The sequence below is a fragment of the Pongo pygmaeus genome, chromosome 6, assembly GCF_028885625.2.
Source record: "Pongo pygmaeus isolate AG05252 chromosome 6, NHGRI_mPonPyg2-v2.0_pri, whole genome shotgun sequence".
Classification (NCBI taxonomy): domain Eukaryota; kingdom Metazoa; phylum Chordata; class Mammalia; order Primates; family Hominidae; genus Pongo; species Pongo pygmaeus.
In genome coordinates this window covers 59809409-59831388 of record NC_072379.2, presented here as the reverse complement: position 1 = coordinate 59831388, position 21980 = coordinate 59809409, and the positions used below count along the sequence as shown (strand labels likewise).

The 21980-nt window shown below is 38.6% G+C and overlaps 1 protein-coding gene across 1 annotated transcript in view; it reads right to left on the bottom strand.

Annotated features, from left to right (window-relative positions):
• The window catches only part of SKAP2 (src kinase associated phosphoprotein 2), a 274043-nt gene that overhangs the window by 229909 nt on the left and 22154 nt on the right, over window positions 1-21980 (bottom strand). The window contains exon 2 of the mRNA XM_063667455.1: window positions 20270-20331. Within this exon, the coding sequence (XP_063523525.1) occupies window positions 20270-20324 (55 nt within the window). The 5' untranslated portion in view covers window positions 20325-20331. The remainder of the gene's footprint in view (window positions 1-20269; window positions 20332-21980) is intronic.

The window sequence follows — 21980 nt, the reverse complement described above, 5'->3', positions numbered from 1 at the left end:
AAATATATAAGCCATGCAGAGCTGATACAGTGGTTCTACTATGTCGAACCTCAAGTTCCTGTCTTTTTATTCTGCCATCCCTTCTTCTGAGTGGTCTCAGATGGCTCATCATCCTGTTTGTATTCCAGCCAGTGAGAAGAGGGAAAGGGCAAGAGGCAAGCACACTCTATTCCTCTAGAAGCACAGTGCCTGATACACAAGAAGACAAAAATATTAAGTGAATGAATGAATGATCAACTCTACAGTGACTCTAGTTTTGAAAGACCCAAGCAGGGAAATCCTTTAATAAAAGATATTTCACATTACTAGATATGGGCCTCTCATGTTTTCTCATTGACCTTAGAAATATCAGGAGTGTGGAGAGTAAGATGCTTGCAAGCTAGTGGGAAAATATTCTATTGTTATTTATACCCATTTAATCTTGGAGGACTGACTCAAGCTATAGGCAGATGCCTCACCATAGGCATATGCATTTCACTTAGCTCCACTAAACCACTTCATCCAATCTCCTGGCCAGCTAATCTTCCTATAACCTTCTGAGTTCAAGATCATAGCTGGTGGTGTTAACAGAAATCATCCCAACTGGGTCTGTAATAATAAATGTCAAAAAGACTTGTGGGTAAATTGTTATTTCCCTTGCTTCTAGCTTGAGGCACGTACAATATCTACTGAATTCAGAGATACATCTCAGGGAGTATCTGTGTGTGAGGAGAATAGAAGTGCTGCTACCCAAAAGGGAGATCTTGTTTTCAATTCAATTTGCTGATTTCTCAACCAAATTTAGCATTATGTGAATACTCAATTATGGCTTTTTATGCATGCCTTATAGATAAGTTGGTAAAAATCCTTCAACTGGAGGTAATTTAAGCAGGTGCAAAGATAAATCAACACAAATGTGAAGAGATGTTCTTCCTGCTAAATTATTACTAATCTTTACCTTAGATACTACAATTCCTGCTAAGGTGTGACAGGATGTTGACGGTTTATAGAAAGTATTTGGCATGTTAATATTCCTAATGTTTCCTTATGCTGAAAGTATATAACATTCATTATACATTATATGACTTCCTGGTATGGCACATAGGAGGCCACTTGTAAGTCAAATTATTCATATGATATTGCCTCTGAAGTGATACAAAACTTTAGTCCTCATATAACCATTGATTTTTAAAAACGTTTTCTTGAGAGAAAAAAATTTTAAGAAACTCGAGGGCTAAAACAGTCACCAAATTCCAAAATAAAAATCATTATTTTCCTTGTAAATCAGACTTTCCTCTTGGGTTCCACATTAGTTGATGCCAAGACAATCCACCTTAGTCACTTGATGGTATCTACTGTGTTTCCTATATTTCCAATATCCAAGGAGGGGCCCACAGTACCCTCCTCCTCTCCTCTCAACTAGGTAACAACTAATAACTTCCTAACTCTTCTCTCTACCAAAAGTATAAAACTTGAATTCCTTTCCTATAACATTTAAGGTGTATCCTAATTTGGATTCATCTAACTTTCCAGCATTATTTCTTTCTACAAACCCCCAGCATACCTGATCCCTAAATGAGTAAAAACCATTCATGCCTTTTTGTTGTTGTTCATACTATTCCAAGTCTAAAACGCTGAACTACTATCCCCTTCCTTCTTCAACAAGATAAAAATCCTGTTCTTGTGCTCAGTTCAATTGCCACTTCCTTAGTTAATCTTATTCCAATACCGTCAGGAGGAACTCTTTCCACCTTGCTCACATGACATTTTATTTGTTCTGTGTGGCATTAATAATAGCATAACAAATATGACAAAATAAATATAATATGTTATTATTTTTAAGGCTTTACTATGTGCCAGATAGTTTGCTGAGTAAGCATTAACTCACTGAATCATTATCATTATTATTCCATATCATGGGGGCTTCTATAAGATTAAGCAACTTATTTAAAGCCATGCCCCGAGAAAGTAGGGAATTTGAATCCAGATCCTCTGACTCCAGAGATAATGCTCTTTTTAGAGCATTCTACCTGATACTGATAATATTTAGAACTCTATCTCTCTGTCTAAACTATAAGTTCTTTGAGATGTGGGAGTATGTCTTTGTAACTCTGCATATTCACAGTGTCTAACACTGCGTTTCATGCATAATAGCTGCTCATTTTTTTTTTTTTTTTTTTTTTTTTTGAGACGGAGTCTCGCTTTGTCGCCCAGGCTGGAGTGCAGTGGCGCGAACTCGGCTCACTGCAAGCTCCGCCTCCCGGGTTCACGCCATTCTGCTGTCTCAGCCTCCCGAGTAGCTGGGACTACAGGCGCCCACTATCACGCCCGGCTAATTTTTATTTATTTATTTTTTGTATTTTTTTAGTAGAGAAGGGGTTTCACCGTGTTAGCCAGGATGGTCTTAATCTCCTGACCTCATGATCCGCCCGCCTCGGCCTCCCAAAGTGCTGGGATTACAGGTGTGAGCCACCGCGCCCGGCCCATATTCTTTAATGAATAAATGGAAAACAGGATGTGGAAGTTTGAGAACTCTAGTATAGTTTTCTTAAGTCTAATAGTTTTCTTATACTACTCCTTTGTTTCCTAGCATTCAGATCCTTAGCTCATTACTGCAGATTACAAAAACTGCATATAAACCATAAAGAAGAAGCTGCAGCTGAAACAGGGCTCTGAGACCCATGTTAGCTGAACTGTCCTGAGAAGTGAAGCTATGAAAGTATCACATGATGAGCAGCCCAACCCAGGCTCAACACTTGCGAGTCAGCTAGAAATATAATGGCAGTGTGAGCTAATTTCCACACACAGGCAACAGTTTTGTCTAAGCCACAGCATCCCAGCCCTCCAAGCATTACAACTACAATACTTATTGAGCAATAACAATTGCTAGATGCAATTCAGAATGTTGAATTGGGCATCATCTTTACCCAAGAGACTTGTAATTTAAATTCTACAGGCATACAGAAACTTAAGGAGGAAAGAAGGCAACAGCTTTCTCTCCTCTGTCTCCCACCCCCTACATGTAAACAATGCAATATTCCTCCAGCAATTCAAGATACCCCCTGGATACTGTATTAGGCACTCAGTGAAGAAGAGTTAACTCACTGAGGCTGAGGTGATAGCATTTAGCGTGCTGGAGTAGTGACTTGCCATATAGACTCCAGTGTCCCAAACAACTTAGTACAGCTTCTAAATGTGGTTAATACTCTAACATAGTTTATGATGTGAGATCAAAGATGTAGCTAAGGTTGGACCTAGAAAAAAATTGTAAATGAGCTGGAAATATAAATTGCACCTCTCCTAATAGCATTACCTTCTGTTCTTTGGTATATGCCTCTTTCATTCCACTAGGCATCATCCCATTTATAATTTCAACTAATCTCTACTGAACATTTAACTGGCAATGAGCCAATTAATGCATTACATTTTAAAGTCAATTTTTATTTTTATCAAAGTAATACATGTACATAATTTTAAAAATAAAACATGAGAAAAATGCAGTCCCCAAGCCAAACTCCCCTTCAGCTCCTATTCCTGATTCCTTATGGTAACCACTTTTAATTTATTTTTAGCTATTTCTTTTGATGTTTACATCCATTTTCTAATAATGTGCTTACACTGTTATTTCTTGATTTTTGAATAAACATTATTTAATTTACTTCATTCTATGGAATATGGGTCACCTCTTTTAATATAACCATCCCTGGACACACATACCCAAAACACATATATATTTCCCCTTCTCCATCTTTCCAACATAATTGTGGCATACATTTGGGCTAAATCCACAATTAAAGTTTATATAACTATGAATCTATTAACATTATTTACATCTCAGTTTTGGAGTATATTGTAATTACATTTCTTATACAACTTTATTTCCCAAGAATTTATATTTGTGTCTATTCTTTTGGGTTGCTTGATTTTCTACATAGCTGTCATAAACTCATTCTCAAATGCTCCATTGGACTGAAAACTCTTCTCAATATAGTCAAACACTTCCTGTAATCTATCAGCTTAATCTGTTTCTTGGAGACATCCATATGGACTTTCCTGTCCTTCTATTAAATTCTGGACTGCTTTCTAGGATGCTGGATATCTGCCATTATGGGGTTTCCTTTGCCAGCATCCTGGCAAAGATCCAGATCCTTTGCCTCTCTCCTGTATTAGATCCCTTGTCTTTTCTATTCCATGACTTCCTCTTTCTGATTTTACTTCTTCATCTTAATGGAACATATCTTCCCATACTTTCTTGAAAAAATGGTACAAGGGCAGTAACTTTGTTGAGACTTTACATATCTGAAAACACATTTACCCTCGTATTTAGATAGGTATAGAATTTTATTTTGGTAAGTATTTTTTCTCAGAAATTAAATAGCATTTCTCCATGTTTTCTAGTTTTTGTTAATTTGTTTTCTTTTCTTTTATTGTTTGTTTGTTTGTTTGTTTTTAGAGATGGGGTCTTGTTCTGTCACCCAGGCTGGAGTGCAGGGGGTGCAATCAGCTCCCGACAGTCTCAAACTCCTGGGATCAAGCAATCCTCCTGCTTCAGCCTCCCAAGTAGCTGGAGCTTAGTTTTTTATTATTTGATAATCCAAAAGAGTGAACATCAGTGTAGTCAGTGGCAGAACTAGGCTTACAGCCTATATCTAATTCCAAGCCCAGGAATATTCTTCTCCTATGACATCCAGCCTTTGTATACTAAAGTATGAAGTTATAAATTTGAAATATTTCCAGCAGTAGCTGCAATTTGATAAGGGACTCATTTGCAGAACTAAAGCTTGGGTCGAAGAAGTAAAGTTATGATGGTAAAACAAGATATGTAGTTAAATTGAGGGTCAGGACCCCTGAAACCACAGGATATAACTGGTCTTCTATTTCTATTAAATGTGTCAAGTTGGTAGCATTCCCCAAAGTTTCTTGGGACTCCAGAAATTGCATGTTGGGAGATAATTCTCCACGGGTCTCTCACATTTCTGCACGTCTTTCAAGCAGAAACATTGACTGCCTCTGTTCCAGACTATTGTTTCAAGCAATCATCCATGGGTGATACAGATAGTGTTTTGCTCTGAAGCAAAGGGCAATTTTGCCTTCAGCTCTGGAATATAGAGACAGTGTCTCCTAGGGCAAAAGACAGACATGCTTACGGCCCATTATAAATGATTTGGGTTCTCTGAACTCAGGGTTCTTCATTTACAATACTCCCCATTGCATGTGCAAATATCACCTGCTCCTCTTCACATTGCCAGGCGGTATTCGAGGTTTAAGGGGCTGGCATAAATGCTGATATTCTGTCTACTGTTAATGCTGTAAGTAATAAACTGTCCTTGGTCTCTGACCCAGGAGTATTATATCTTCTGCCAGCATCCACGAAACTGACAGGCTAACTTAGCTTGCAAATAGGATACAATTTCAGGCCCTTTTCAGCTTTTGAGACATATAACCAAAATATACAGAAAAATAATTCAGGGAGTATATAGATTAAAAAGAGTTTCCTATTTAAAAAAAATTTTTTTGGGGCTTGGAAATACAGAATTAAAACCCAACCACAGTCTAGAAGTCCAATATACTTGAAATTTGGCTTCAACAAGTTAAATATTTTTCCAATGCACCTAAAGTGCTTAGGTGTTTCTTCTTAGTATTTGATATTTCTATGACCAAACATTCTCTATTTACTTTTAAAGAGCTTCCACAAAATTCTTATCCTGTAAGATATAACTATCTGGCGCAGTGGCTCACGCCTGTAATCCTAGCACTTTGGGAGGCCGAGGCAGGCGGACTGCCAGATCTCAGGAGTTCGAGACCAGCATGGGCAACACAGTGAAACCCCGTCTCTACTAAAAATACTAAAAATTAACCGAGCGTGGCGACGTACGACTGTGGTCCCAGCTACTGGGAAGGCTGAGACAGGAGAATTGCTTGAACCCAGGAGGCAGAGGTTGCCATGAGCCGAGATGGCGCCACTGCACTCTAGCCTGGGCTACAGTGTGAGACTCCATCTCCAAAAAAAGAAAAGAAAAGAAAAGAAAAAAGATATAATTATTTGGGAGGTAGCTGGGAAAAGGATCCTTTACAATTAACTAAAGTCTTCAAGGTCTATTTCAATTATTCTTATAGACCCAAAACCCAGTAGAATATCTTAAATGTCTTAGAAATGCTTAACTTGAAGGATAATATAAGGAATGTCTTTTGAATGCATGGCCTGTATTCATTTCTACTTGCAGCATCATTAGCAACATCAGTGAATACACTGAAGACTGTGAACTCTGACCTCGTAAAGTAGTACATGTGCAGCATTACTGCAGGTTAATCTTCATCATCACTGTCACTCTTTAAATACCCAGACAAGACATAGTGTCAAGAAGAACGCATCTGTTTGTCATCATGCAACATGTAGTCCTGACCCAATGAGAAAGAACAATCCAGAGCCTCCCATATATAAGAGGAAGTCTCTGGAACACTGTAATTCTAAAAAATTCATTCATTGCCTGTTACCTCCCAAGGTCATCCTGGTGCAAAGGTCACCTAATAAAACTACAGGAAGGTTCTGGGATGCACCAAAACAGCACAATGTTGAATTTATGCCACAGCTGTGGTAAAGGGAAAAGAACATAGATTGTGGATTCAGGAAAATGCTATTCAAATTCTAGTTCCACTCTGAGCAGTAATGAAACTTTGGGTATATTTTTTTACCTTCTCTGAGCTCAAATTCCTTATCTAAAAATTGTGATACTATTATATGAACTGTGATAAAACCTGACAAGACTGTTTTGAGGATTACAATATAATGTTATGTGCAAAATGTCTGACACATAATGAACTCCTAATAGGTATCTGTTGAATCTAAACTGCAGAGAAGGCCCTGAGCAGTGCTAGGCCTTCCAGATTGACATGATACGGAATCCTCAGACCCATTAAAAACTTGATGAGCCGGGCGCGGTGGCTCACACCTGTAATCCCAACACTTTGGGAAGCCGAGATGGGTGGATTACCTGAGGTTGGGAGTTCGAGACCAGCCTGACCAACATGGAGAAATCCCATCTCTACTAAAAATACAAAATTAGCCAGGTGTGATGGCACATGCCTGTAATCCCAGCTACTTGGGAGGCTGAGGCAGGAGAATCGCTTGAACCTGAGAGGTGGAGGTTGTGGTGAGCCAAGATGGCACCACTGCACTCCAACCTGGGCAACAAGAGTGGAACTCCATCTCAAAAAAACAAAACAAAACACCTGATGAAGCCGGGCTCAGTGGCTCACGCCTGTAATCCTAGCACTTTGGGAGGGCGAGGTGGGCAGTCAGGAGTTTGAGACCAGCCTGGCCAACATGATAAAACCCCGTCTCTACTAAAAATACAGAAACTAGCCAGGCATGGTGGCAGGCGCCTGTAGTCTCAACTACTCAGGAGGCCGAGGCTGGAGAATCACTTGAACCCAGGAGGCGGAGGTTGCAGTGAGCCTAGATTATGCCACTACACTCCAGCGTGGGCAACAAGAGCAAAACTCCATCTCAAAAACAAAACAAAACAAAACAAAACAAAAAACCTGATTGCATCACTTTGCCTACTTAAAATGAGTCTATTTTTTCCTTATGTTAGGTAAAGTACTCAGCACCTTCAGTAAATAAGCATCAGTCAGCTCTAGATAAAACAAAAAAACTTTATAGCCGAGCTAGAGTTAACCTTATTTCTGAAATTATTACATTAAAATAAAAGTGAAAATAGATGGATTTATACCTGCTAATAGAGAGTCTGAACGCCAAATAGGAAATTTGGGCTTTATTCCATAAGCAATAATGACAGCTTAAGAAAAATTATTCTGATAGCAATACATGAAATGGTTTGGTGGTGGTCAAAAAATAAAGTAAGAAAGATCAAGGCCAGACACTGTGGCTTGTGCCTGTAATCCCAGAACTTTGGGAGGCGGAGGAGGAAGGATCACTTGAAGCCAAGAGTTCAAGACCAGCCTGGGCAACAGACCATCCAAAATTAGCTGGGCATGGTGGTACATGCCTATAGTCCTAGCTACTCTGAGAGGCTGAGGTGGGAGAAATGCTTAAGCCCAGGAGTTCAAGGTTACCGTGAGCTATGATCACACTACTACATTCCAGCCTGGGTGACAGAACAAAACCCTGTCTCTGCCAAAAAAAAAAAAAAAAAAAAAAGGGAAACAAAGAAAGAAGGAAGGGAAGGAAAGAAAGAAAGAAAGAAAAAAAGAAACATCAGTAAGGAGGAAATTTAAGTATTCCGGATCAGAGGCATCAGTCATTCAAGTAATGTTGGTAATATTCATGTATCTGATATGAAATCAAAAAAACCTCTTACTGTCTGTAAACTGCTCATGGAAAATGAGTAAATAGTTTACCCTTCGGATGACAGTGAGTTTATCATACATCAGTCCTAGTAACCACTTAACAAAATAATTTCTTCAGGTAGTTAGGTTGATTTTTTTACATATCATTCTTAATAATAACATGGATATATAAAAATACATCTTGGTTTCAACAGACACTTTTGTATAACATTTATTTATTCTAACATAAACTCTTCATTTTTGAGGGAGGAACATAGAAAAGTTATCTTGAAATGATAAGATGAATTTGAGAGTTCAGTGAAACAACGTCAAACTTTTGGTTTAAGCTTTCAGTTTATAAACATGTTAAGTTTTTTTATATGATCAGTATAGGAAATGGGCATTGACGCTGAGTACTCTATTACAGGGCTGTATGAATGCAGAAGGCTCACAAGTTGAAGGAAATTGTAGCTAACATTTCAGGTTATTCAGGGCAGAAGAAAACATCTCATTATTTGTGTTTCATTTATGACTGGAAACTCATCCTCTCAAATATTGCCATGATTTTCAGCAAGCAAGATCATTTAGGTTTACCATCTCGGGGACTATTATGAAATATTGGGTGGACATTACTGGGTTCATGTGCTTGTTTACTTCTTTCATTTTTCTCTTTGCTGACCAAAGGAAATTATAAACCATTATGTGCAACTGTGTATCATTACAGATTTATGAGAGAATAAATTACTCCTTTGACAGATTTAAGAATGCAAAAGCCTTAAGGAGATGCTTTCCTCAAAATATAATTCCATTTCCCACTCCCAAAATTGGTCTCTCTCAAACTCCCTTCTCATCTGGAACTACTACTCCCAGTGCAGAGAAAACAGAACATATATATGTATATGTGTGTGTGTGTGTGTACATATATATATGTACACACACACACATTATATATATATATAATTTGAAATTTCATTCACTCTACTATAGTCAATTCTTCAAATTCATAATTGTATTCAGTATTCATCTTAATGGCAAGATCAATCTTATGGAAAATATCAGTTCTGTAATAATAAAGAAAGGAGTATAAAAGCTCATGAGTGGTAAACCATGCCTCTCAAAGTATAACAGTTTTAACGCAACTAGAACTCAAATAATGAAGGCTAAGAACTAAGACTAAGACTTAATTCCAAGACTAATAATTCTATACTCAATGATTTTGAGTATGGAATTCTCAAATAAAAGGAAGAGTTAAACTCACCAAAAAGATCCAAAGAAACATAGTTTGATGAAGTAATGAACAACTATTATGCCAAATGCATAGTATTAGTAAATCTTCACACAGTCTTGATTAGGTAACATAGTAAGAAAGTCAATAATTGGTAAGGTGACCAATCAAGCTGTTAATAAAGTGAATTCCCCTCAGTACTAGAATAAAGAAGATAAGCAAAACTGAAGTGAAAAGAAAAGAATTGTGGTAGACTGTGAAAGGTGGCCCACAAATTTGCATATGTGACTTTGTACCACTATGACTTTGTGCACTATGAGTTTGTACCATATGGATGAGCCTGAACTAGCCTACTAATGATGATAGATACATGGCTATCACTTCACCAAACATAGAACAATCACCAGAGATGTGTGGAACCATCCTAGACAATCTAGCTATCTTTTTTGATGGAAGAAATACACAGTCAGCCCACAAAACTGGGAGAAACAATAGATATTATTATAATTCACAAAGCTTTGGATAGTTTATTATGGTGCAAAAGCTAACTGATAAAGAAAATGGTACTAGAACTGAAGTGCTGCTGTTACAGCAACCTGAAATATGTAGCATTAGCTTTGGGACAAGGTGATGGATAGAGGCTGGACAAGTGATAGGAAAACTGTTAGCCAAAATTGAGAAAATAGAGAATAAATTGTTAGGAGCAAGAAAAGTGTTAAGAAACTGCTATAGCACTCAGGAAAAATGGCAATCTGTATTATATAGTAGTGCAACAATAGCAAAACGGTTGCCTATGATAATATGGAAGATAGAAAATTTACCCGATGGGCCAGGCGTGGTGGTTCACACCTGTCATCCCAGCACTTTGGGAGGCCGAGGCAGGCAGATCAGCTGAGGTCAGGAGTTGGAGACAAACCTAGCCAACATGGTGAAACCCCATCTGTACTAAAAAAATACAAAAATTAGCCAGGCGTGATGGCGGGTGCCTGTAATCGCAGCTCCTCAGGAGGCTGAGGCAGGAGAATTGCTTGAACCTAAGAGGTGGAGTTTGCAGTGAGCTGAGATCGTGCCACTGCACCCCAGCCTGGGCAACAGAATGAGACTCTAAAGGAAAAAATAAAAATATAAAGAGAGAAAAGAAAGAAAGAAAGAAAGAAAGAAAGAAAGAAAGAAAGAAAGAAAGAAAGAAAGAAAGAAAGAAAGGAAGGAAGGAAGGAAGGAAGGAAGGAAGGAAGGAAGGAAGGGGAGGGGAAGGGAGGTGAAGGGAGGGGAGGGGGAGGGGAGAGGGAGAGGAGGGGGAGGGGAAGGGGAAGGGGAAGGGGAAGGGGAAGGGGAAGGGGAAGGGAATTTACCCAATGGATTAGAGAATCAGCTAAGGAGATTCCCAGGCAAAATGTTGAAGGAGTAGATTTTTTTTAATTGTATAAGATAACATACAAAAACAAGAGAGAGCTAAAGAAAGAACTGTGCAGTTTTCCTGCAGAATTCATAAGCAATAGAAAGGAGCCAGGACTTGAGAGCTGGGGGAAAGACACTTCATATTTCTGGTCTCTCTAGCCATTAAAAGATTCTCAAAGTAATAAATGACTGGCTGGGTGTAGTGGCTCATGCCTGTAATCCCAGCACTTTGGAAAGCCAAGGTGAGATGATCATTTGAGGCCAGGAATTTGAGGTTACAGTGAGCTATGATCACGGCACTGCACTCCTGCCTTGGCAACAGAGCAAGACCCTGTCTCAAAAAAAAAAAAAAGGAAAGGAAATGACTTCACAGTGAAGATCCAGATCAAGGGTGTGGCTGAAAGGCCCCTTGTTAAACAACTGAATGGTATAAGGTGGTGCCTAGAATCTTTCTTTTTTTTTTTTTTTTTGAGATGGAGTCTTGCTCTGTAGCCAGGCTGGAGTGCAGTGGTGCGATCTCGGCTCATTGCAACCTCCGCCTCCCGGGTTCAAGCGATTCTCCTGCCTCGCTTCCCAAGTAGCTGGGACTACTTGGGAGGCCACCACGCCCAGCTAATTTTTGTATTTTTAGTAGAGATGGGGTTTCACCATGTTGACCAGAATGGTCTCGATCTCTTGATCTCGTGATCTGCCCACTTCAGCCTCCCAGGGTGCTGGGATTACAGGCGTGAGCCACCACGCCCAGTCGGTGGTGCCTACAATCTTAAGGATGTATTACAGCAGCCTGGTATACAGCCCAAAGATGAGAGTGACTTTCTCAAAAAGAATTAGTGATGTGGTCTTTAGGGCATGGAATAGGCCCAAATCATATTCATATCCACAAAGTTCCAAAAAGTTTTTAAAAGAGTTAGACTGATAAAAATCCCTGCAAGCTTGGACAAAAGAAAAAGTTCAAAATGAGAAGATTTCCCTGGGCCTCCAAATTTTCACATACAGGAAGCAGGCTAAGAAAGCCACCCAACTGCAAACATGAGCTATTTTTTGTTGAAAACGAAGAGTGTCTCAGAGGGTAGAGGAAAGAGCCCATAGTATAACAAACCTCCTTCCTCTGAGAAGAACATTAGAGGACAGTAAGTTATGGAGTTGAGCCTTGGAAGAACTGGGGCCTAATCAAAAAAACATTCTCTGCTTCTTGAATAGAGGGACCCCAGCAACATCTGACACGCTAGACTTCAGAATTTTTATGGACTACTAACTGTTACATCTCTCTCATTTCTTCCCTTCTTTAAATGGGAGTATTTGTCGCTCTATTTTAAGTAGGGTATGGGGGCAGATAGCTTCAAGAGGAGCTGCACCTGAAACGCTGCACCTTATCCACTTCTAAACTAACTGCATATCACAAGATCATAGACTTCAATACTGATACCTTGGAATAAAATAATGGTGGGATTTTCATGAAAGCAAGGATTTTTCTCTGTTTTGCTCCTTGTTGTATTCCAAACACCTAGGACAGTGATAGGTTCATGATAGGCCCTTAATAAATATTTATTGAATTAATGAATAAACTCTTTAAAAAGTTTAAACTCACACGTCATTTCATTGCTCTTTTTGTATCGTATTAGCAGACATTTGTAGTTTTCATTGCCAAAAAACAAAAAACACAGGCCAGGCACAGTAGCTTATACCTGTAATCCCAGCACTTTAGGAGGCTGAAGCAGGAAGATCACTTCAGCCTAGGAGGTCAGGGCTGCAATGAGTCATGATTGCCCCACTGCATTCCAGCCTGGGTGACAGAGCAAGATGCTGTTGCACAAACAACAACAACAAAACCCCAATGTGACCTAAATGTGGTATCCTGTTCACAATAGTAGTTACTTTCAAAAACTGGTAAAACCTCAATGTGAATCCAGCCACTTGCTCAGAGGAGCATCATAAGGAAATAAGAGAAGTCCTTCAAAGCTCCTAGTGAGCTGAGATCAGCTTGTACCCTGAAGCATGAGATTCTATTAGCACCTTTTCTTAGTATTCATAACTACAGTATTATGACTGGTCATACAATTATCTAGCTTTTCTAATTCGTCTCTTGACTGAATCTATGACCTCCCAGGCTAATAAATTCCACAGGTTGGCCATATATTGGGCAAAGAAATATTTTCCTTATGCTTTTTAAATTCTAAATTTATTTCAGCCATTAATTTTACAGAATGAGTGACCCTTGTCTTAACAGTTGGAAGACATAAAATTAAGTAAATTGGACCTCCAATAAGGATGTCATTTTAGCAGTTTTGTGTGGTAATGTTTCATTTATCATGTGAACATGTGGCTGTGTTAGAAGAGTATGAATAGCTAATTATTTTCCTTTCAGATTTTTACTTTCACAGTAGAACAGAAAGGAAATTTCAGGATAAAGATAAAGAGAAAAGAAAGAAAACAAACAAGGGATATATGACACTGTCTGGATCATGGACTGCTGTCATTCTACCTGTGTTCTTTAAAATTGCTGTGGTCTAAGATAATAAGATAAAGAAAATGGATTCAATCAGTTTTAAAGCTGAAATTTTCCTGGGTAACAATAACAGCATTTGACTATGTTTATCCCTTAGATTAGAAGCAAATGAAAGAAAAAGGATTTGCTGTGGACGGAATTTTATTCTTAAGGCTAATGCTGTCTGTAAAACAATTAACAAAGTATTTTTTAATATAATTACTGCCTGGGATCTGTGTGTATGTGTCATTTTTCACAGTCTGTTTCATTGAAATGTATAAGGTCAGCTAACAAGAAGCAGTTTGCTGGCCAGGCATGGTGGTTCATGCCTGTAATCCCAGCACTTTGGGAGGCAGAGGTGGGTGGATCATGAGGTCAGGAGTTCGAGACCAGCTTGGCCAACATGGTAAAACCCCAACTCTACTGAAAATACAAAAATTAGCCGGGCATGGTGGAGCATGCCTGTATTCTCAGCTACTCGGGAGGTTGAAGCAGAAGAATCACTTGAACGCGGGAAGCGGAGGTTGCAGTGAGCCGAGATCGAGCCACTGCACTCCAGCCTGGGTGACACAGCAAGACAGCAAGACTCCGTATCCAAAAAAAAAAAAGAAGAAGAAGAAGCTGCTGTCTGCTGTCTGCTGCATGATTAATCAGGAATCAGGTTGGGGCCCTCAGTAGGATTAAGCCTTGGAATAAACAAGGATTATTTATTTATTTAGCTTTGGTAATTTGGAAAAGCTTTACTCACTGAACTAATCACAAATTTTTTTGTAAGAACACAAGATTCCCCATTATTTAAGGTTACATTCCCAATAACCTCTTTTTTTTTTTTTTTTAGACAGCGTCTTGTTCTGTCACCCATGCTGGAGTGCAATGGCTTGATCACAGCTCACTGCAGTCTTGACCTCCTGGGCTCAAGCAATCCTCCCACCTCAGCTGGGATAACAGGCATGCATTATCATGCCTGGCTAATTTTTGTATTTTTTGTGGAGATGGAGTTTTGCCATGTTGCCTAGGCTGGCCTCAAACTCCTGGGCTCAAGGAATCCTCCTGCCTTGACCTCCCAAATTACTGGGATTACAGGCATGAGCCACCGCATCTGGTCCCAATGATCTCTTTTAGGAATAATACGCAATCTTAATACAGAGCAAGAAATGGTGGACATTGGGGAGTAAAACAGTGAAGCATTTTGCCACTGATGGGTTTTAGAGAATGAAAGTGTGCACACTGATAAAATAACTAATATTGCAGATTATAATGTATTGTCAATCAATATCTGCATATGTTGGCACACATGCATTAGAAAAAAATTACAGCTGGAAAGAATTTTGCAATCATATGGCACAACTTCAACATTTCAGTGAAGAGGAACTATGAACCTGAGAAGTGATGTGCACAAGGTAACAGAGCTACTTAACGGAAGGCAGAAATGTTGGGCAACAGTGCTGACTTTCTTCAACGGCAACAATTCTGACTAGGTCATAATAACATCTTGAAAAAGGAGAACCCTCTGACATGTGACAAAAGTCTAGTCACCTTTAAGACTTCACCCCAGGCTGTTTTTTGCTCAAGCCCAGATAAATCTGCTCTCTTTCTCCAGAGCCTGGAATGCTAGAAAGACTCTTGTACTTTGGGCACAATCGGTGGAAAAGCAACTTAGAAACTTACAAGGAAAGAGTTGCAGTGGTGCTTCTTCCTCCATAATCTCCCTGCCGAAAGATTAGAGTAACTAAAGTCTTTTCAGTAGTGTAGCCTTCAATACATATGACAACACTCATGAGTGTGTTGATCTAATATATACTAAGATATTATTTCTAAAAACATATGATTCGAATTTTCTTTATACTATGACAAATAATTATAATATTAGGTCACATATTATGGGTCTGGCCAGAGGCATGGAATCATGCTACTGTTGCTTCTACTACCACTAATTCTCTACTCTACAGAGATATTTTTATGCTTTGTATGTCATTCTGTCACATGAAGTGTGTTGTAATGAGTATATTTATGAGTCTAGCCATTGGGAGTGGAAACTGATGTATTATGTAGCCTTGCACCTCATGAGCAGCTGAATTATAATACAGATCTTAACAGCCAAGAAGTCTGTAATCAGAGAAAAAAAGAATTTCAAAACATAAACCATGTTCTTGGCACTAGCCTTGAATACTGGACATTCATAACCCACAAGTGCCCAGACTATAAATTTGCAAGTTGCATTAATATGGCAGTAAAAGTCACTCTTCTGAAAGCTGCACTTGTAAAATATTTATAAATTCACATGGTTGTTCCTGGCAAATATCTACATCTGTCAGCTCTGTCTTTTTGCTCCCAAAGCAGCAGAGTTGGTGTCCTGTGTAATTCACAATATGTTCATAAAAAATTATTTTGAAAAATCAAGATAGAAGATATTTTATTCTAGGGGGCAATATATCTGCTCCTCCAATGGTATGATATTACTATTTGATCTCCTGAGATCTTTTCTCATCAAGTCTTTTCCTCTGAACAAGATTCCAAATTAGCAAGGCAAGTCCTGTGGAGTTGTCTTTAAAATCTCACATTAATATGTACAACACAGGCCGGGCACGGTGGCTCACATCTGTAATACCAGCACTTTGGGAGGCTGAGGCAGGCAGATCACCTGAAGTCAAGAGTTTGAGATCAGCCTGGTCAACATGCTGAAACCCAGACTCTACTAAAAATTCAAAAAATCGCCAGGGGTGGTGGTGGGCACCTGTAATCCCAGCTACTTGAGAGACTGAAGTGGGAGAATCACTTGAACTCGGGAGGCGAAGTTTGCAGTAAGCGGAGATGGCGCTACCACAGTCCAGCCTGGGCAACAGAGTGAGACTCAGTCTCAAAAAAGAAAAAAAAAAAAAAAAAAGTACAACACAGTGGAGTTTTTCCTTCCCAAGTCAATATGTATATCAGTGTCACATGGTAAAGGAATTTTCTACGTATATAATCTCCCTATAGTATTTAGGAGATGCTTCATATAGGAGACCTTCTAGATAGACCTGTCTAGATAATTTGTTTTTTCTTAAGACAGGAAAAAAAATTAAAAGACATCAGATTACATTTTCATGTAGATGTATACCATACAGATGTAGTCCACTATTTCTAGTGGGGAGAAAGCCCCCCAATATCATACCTACTAACAGACTGAGTACTTGACAATAAAATATGCTGTTGTATTTGTATTTGTTTAATTTTTACTGCCATCTAGCTTTTCCTTCCCTCTCTCCCCATGAAAAAGGATTTAGGGGCTGGGCACGGTGGCTCACGCCTGTAATCCCAGCACTTCGGGAGGCCAAAGCAGGTGGAACACAAGGTCAGGAGATCGACACCATCCTGGCTAACACGGTGAAACCCTGTCTCTACTAAAAATACAAAAAATTAGCCAGGCGTAGTGGCGGGCACCTGTAGTCCCAGCTACTAGGGAGGCTGAGGCAGGAGAATGGCGTGAACCTGGGAGGCCAAGCTTGCAGTAAGCCGAGATCGTGCCACTGCACTCCAGCCTGGGCGACAGAGCAAGACTCCGTCTCAAAAAAAAAAAAAAAAAAAAAAGAAAAAGGATTTAGGTTGTTTATAATGCAAACATAATTGTTATAAAGACAGAACAGTTAAAGGTGAGATCAGAGATATAAAACACCAGATAGTATTATAGTCCTTAAATTTGGGGAGGTAATGCACCCCTTTGAGAATCTGATGAAAACTTTGTGCTCCTTTCCCAGAAAATGCAAGTAAGTATATACAAACAAACAAAACACGTAACACACACTTTTGTATACAAACTTAGGCATTCAGAGACCACCAATACCATTCCACAGACCACCACAGAGGAAGGAGAAAGAAAATGTATATCAGGAAACTAGAATAAAATTATTAGTACCATTAAGCATGAAGTTTAGCTCTAACTTTTAGTCAATACAGAAGGGAGAATTCAATGGGTTTCATAGATCTCAATGTTTAACAAAGAAATACACATCAGGTTTTCAGGAGACATATTTTGAGAGGAATTTGTCAGGCGGATGAGTCTCAGATTTATTTTATTTTTTATTTTTTTTGAGACAGAGTCTTGCTCTGTCACCCAGGCTGGAGTGCAGTGGCGCGATCTCTGCTCACTGCAACCTCTGCCACCTGGGTTCAAGTGATTCTCCTGCCTCAGCCTCTGGAGTAGCTGGGATTACAGGTGCCCCCCACCACATCTGGCTAATTTTTGTATTTTTAGTAGAGATGGGATTTCACCATCTTGGCCAGGCTGGTCTTGAACTCCTGACCTTGTGATCCACCTGCCTCGGCCTCCCAAAGTGCTGGGATTACAGGTGTGAGCCTGGCCTCAGATTTATTATTAAATAGACAATGAACAATGACTTTAACAGGAATTTTGCAAAAGTGCAAAACTATTTTCACATGGCCATTTTTATATTGTTCGCTTAATAAATCCTGAGGATATTCTTAATAAGTAGTAATTCTTATGAGTAGTTATACCAACTGAGCCTAGATAATCTGGCTTCTGTATCTGACCTGACATAGCAACAAATGGTTTCTCTCTAGAGAAAGCTCCAGTATTCATAAGGCGCAATGTGCTTGCAGCAGCCTTCCTGGAACTACAGCTAAGAAGCTGCAGCATCAGCAAGGCCTCCTGAGAAATTGTACAGACTCACTAACCCACACACCTGGCAGGACTCATGTGTCAAAAAGGTGACTCTAAGCAAGATGCCAAGAAATACATGAATTTAAAAGGCAAAACTAAAAACTATAAATAGGTTAGAGTGGGAATGAAGGTGTATCCTACTTGATTTCTGCTCACTGTGGAGAAGCCTATGGTTTATGCACTGATCTTATTTTGTCCGTTAAAGCCCCTCCAATCAGGTATATCACCTGGGGAATGGGAACACTGATTCCATACTAACTGAGGAGTAGAAGAATTCAAAGCTAAAGAACGAAGAATATTATTGCAGATTAAGAATATCATTAGACAGAAATTGTCTGATTACGTTGATTCATTACATGCTATGCTGGTGATTAGCAGCCCAAATGATATACATACACTTTTCTTTTCCAAAGAAATTGTCATGTAATCTTTTTAAAAGCAGTATGGACTGATACCTTACCAAGCCAGAAGAACAAAATTTCTTTTTCAGATGCTTATGACAAAAGGACTTGGAATTATCTGTCTAAATAATGTCAAAATAGCCATTATTTCCTTCCACAAATGAAGGAACAGGATTGGGGATTAACTTCGTAGGATTCAATTAATTTTGCACTTGGCATAGTATATGGAAACAGTTTACAACATTTGGACTTGGAGACTCTGGGTTCAATATTTAAACCATTGCTTGAGATATAATCAGTGGATAGAAAATTCTAAGAACAGCAGCCCTACTCCAGAACTTCTAGTGGGTGACATCTGGGGTGAATTAAGTTTCTGTTCAGTCCCAGCTTTAGCTACAGATGTGGAGGTGTAAATGTGCTTTCCAGGAACTGTAGATTATATGAACATGATGTAGGCTACTTTTATTAGGAGTTCAAGTACCACATTTCCAGAAATATGAAGAATGACAGCAAGGAAAAAAGCCTTTAGAGCTTAAATTACAACCACATCTAATGAACTCAGAGGTGTTTTTCGCTTACTAGGGTATTGCTTTTCAACTCCTGTAGCTTAAATGAATCTAGTGATCATAACAGTAAATATGGTTTCCAAAGGTATCCCAAGGGGTATCATTAGTCACATATTACATCCTTTTCTAATTTGTACACTTTCCATGTTTCAGGACTTCACAGGACTGCTGAAACCTCCAGAATTTCATGTTTCCCTCAGCAGTCTACAATAACCCTTAATCTGAATGACATGTATTATTTCCTCAGCAAACATGTGATGTGGGAAGCTTAGTAAAAGATTTATTATAAGAAAAGGCTCGATGTTTTATTTCCTCCCCTAATTGAATTCATTATTGCTCTCTGTTTAGAAATCCTATGTTGATGTATTACACCTCAGGACAACTATGCACATGCCATCTGCAGCAGGAAGGTTTATTAGACTACAAATCAGGATACAGATGTTGGAAGGAAAGCTACGTATGCTAAGTCATAATACATTAAAGCACATTTTAAATCTATATATCATGGTGGTCCAGCAGATTTTTATTTTTTTAAATTAGGTATTGGTACTTATGAAAATTCAGGAACTAGAAGCCCTCTTCATATACACAGTAGATAAAGTGATAAGCTGCTGAGGTGATAGGTATAACCCTGTAGATGGGGAAAAGGACTAAGTAACTTCAAAAGAAAAAGCTCACATTCTTATTCCATAATACTAGTGAAAAGATCCACATTTAAAGTCAGCATTCTAAACCAAATGAGCAGATAAGTCTTTTGGGAGTGTAAATGATCACAGTTTTATTGATCTTTTTCACAAATTTAGATTTTCATCCATTTACTAGAAGAGCATTTATTGAGTACCTGTTACTTGCTAGGTGACACTAGGATGTGCTCTAGGATTTTATTAAAACGAGACTCAGTTATATTATTTTGATGTAAGAGGAGTTGTTTAATTTTTCTTCCTTTCTCCAGCTGTTCAAGTTCAGGCCCAATAATGGACAAGTTGCCCCCAGAAAGTTTACAAGAATATATCAACTACTTCATTGGTTGAAAGAATTAGAGGAACCTTGGTCAGCACAGCTCAGAGGATTGCTTTCCTGAGAGATGACGTGATTCTCTTCCATTAGACTCACAAAAATATAACTCAATTGTATCAATCTTAAACAAATAAAATCTAGGATGCTCACATTTTCTAGAAGGATTAATGTTCTGTGGATCTATTGATCTTCTACATTCTTCTTAAAGTATCCAGGGTAATCATTAACAATACTTTGTTTTGATTTACTTGCCTGGTGGCTGAGGCTCTTCCAGCTCTCTGCAATACATTTGCGCTTTATTCATCATGCTTATTCTGTAGATAAAGACAACACATTACTGGCATTTGTAATTGGGAGGCTTAAAATTTTTAAAAATAAAATTAGAGATAATCTAATGTTTAGATTAGGGTTAGATTTTTAAATAGGGTATAGAACTTCAAAAGAAGGTGGTTTTCTCTTTCCCTGGAGATATTTAGAAAACAGTCTACCTTTGGTCTTCCGGGAAGCACAGGCAAGGGCAACGATTCAAGAAACCACTGTAAAAATGCAGATCTCACCCAGTAAAGGAGAGTATCTTACTTCCTATTAAGCATAGTTAGATGGGTGATTATTATTAATCATATATAGCATTTGCATAACAATGAAGTTTGGATGGCACTATCATACACTGTCTCATTTACCATATTAAGGAAGCATGTATTCATTCCTCAAATATTTTATGAATGCCTACTAGGTGCCAGACAGCATACTTTGTACTTGGAATGCAAAGGTGAGTAAGGCAAATTCTCAGTGAGCTTACTTTCTAGTTGAGGAATACAATGTTATTAAATATAATGTGTTATAATACAGACATGATGAAGTACTGAGGCAACATGGGGTTACTAGTATTTTAGCTTCACTTTAAACAAAAAAAAACTGACCAAAAATATTGATATTAATATTATAGGGCAGTTTTAACAATTAAATGAGAGATTGTATTAAGTTACTTAGTACAATGACAGCCCATAGTAGGGAGTCCATAAATGTTATTTCAAAGAGGTAGCATAGAGTAATAATGGAGAATGGATTCTGTATCAAACCTTTTGGCTTGGATCCTGGCTACGTCTTAGTTTGTGTGGCCTTGGGAAAGTTATATGATATATCCAGATCTCAGTTTCCCCAGGGCTAAGATGGGAATAACAATCATAACCACTTCTCAGGGTTGTTGTTTTGAGAATCAAGTTGTCACACATGTTCAAAAGAAGTTATTCATGGTAAAGATCAAAGCTGGGAACAGGTCCAGAAACTATATCACACCAAACTTACAGTTAGCCTCTCATAAAATAGAGATATTGTGGCCCTGAAGAGTGAGATGTCCTTATTTTTACCATACGGAGGAGAACTCCCTAGCAAATAGTTCAAGCTAGGAGAAGGCAGCAAAGAATATTTGGCATCTTGAGGGTTAGAGGGAAAACTGGCTGAAGAGAGAGAGCCAAAAAGAGAGGGAAAGCATGGTGTGACACCAGTAGGGGGTAGGGGAATGCGACTTGGGCAGAGGTTGGACTGAACAAAGCAGAGGGAAATGGCTTCAAGAAGAGAGGAGGCATATGCCATCCACACGTCTCCTAGCACTAAATAATGGATAATCTTTCCAATATGTCCAATCTGTATTTTGCTAAGTGGGGGGTATTTATTTTTATTGGATAATTCCTAAAATGTTATAAACAGAGCTTAACTAAGAGTATCCAAAATAGTCCAATAATTATCTTTCAAGGTGTCTGGTACCAACATGCTCTTTGCTCTCATTTGGATTCCCACAAAGAAACTGTTGGACATGAAAAAGAGGCAGATGTTGGTTCATAATATGTCTCATGATACTGAGAGAATTTTCTTGATCGCAATTTTTCATTTCATTTTTTGAATGAGTGATTTAAATGTTCTTTCTGTACATAATGGGATAGGAATTGTATAACTATTACCACAA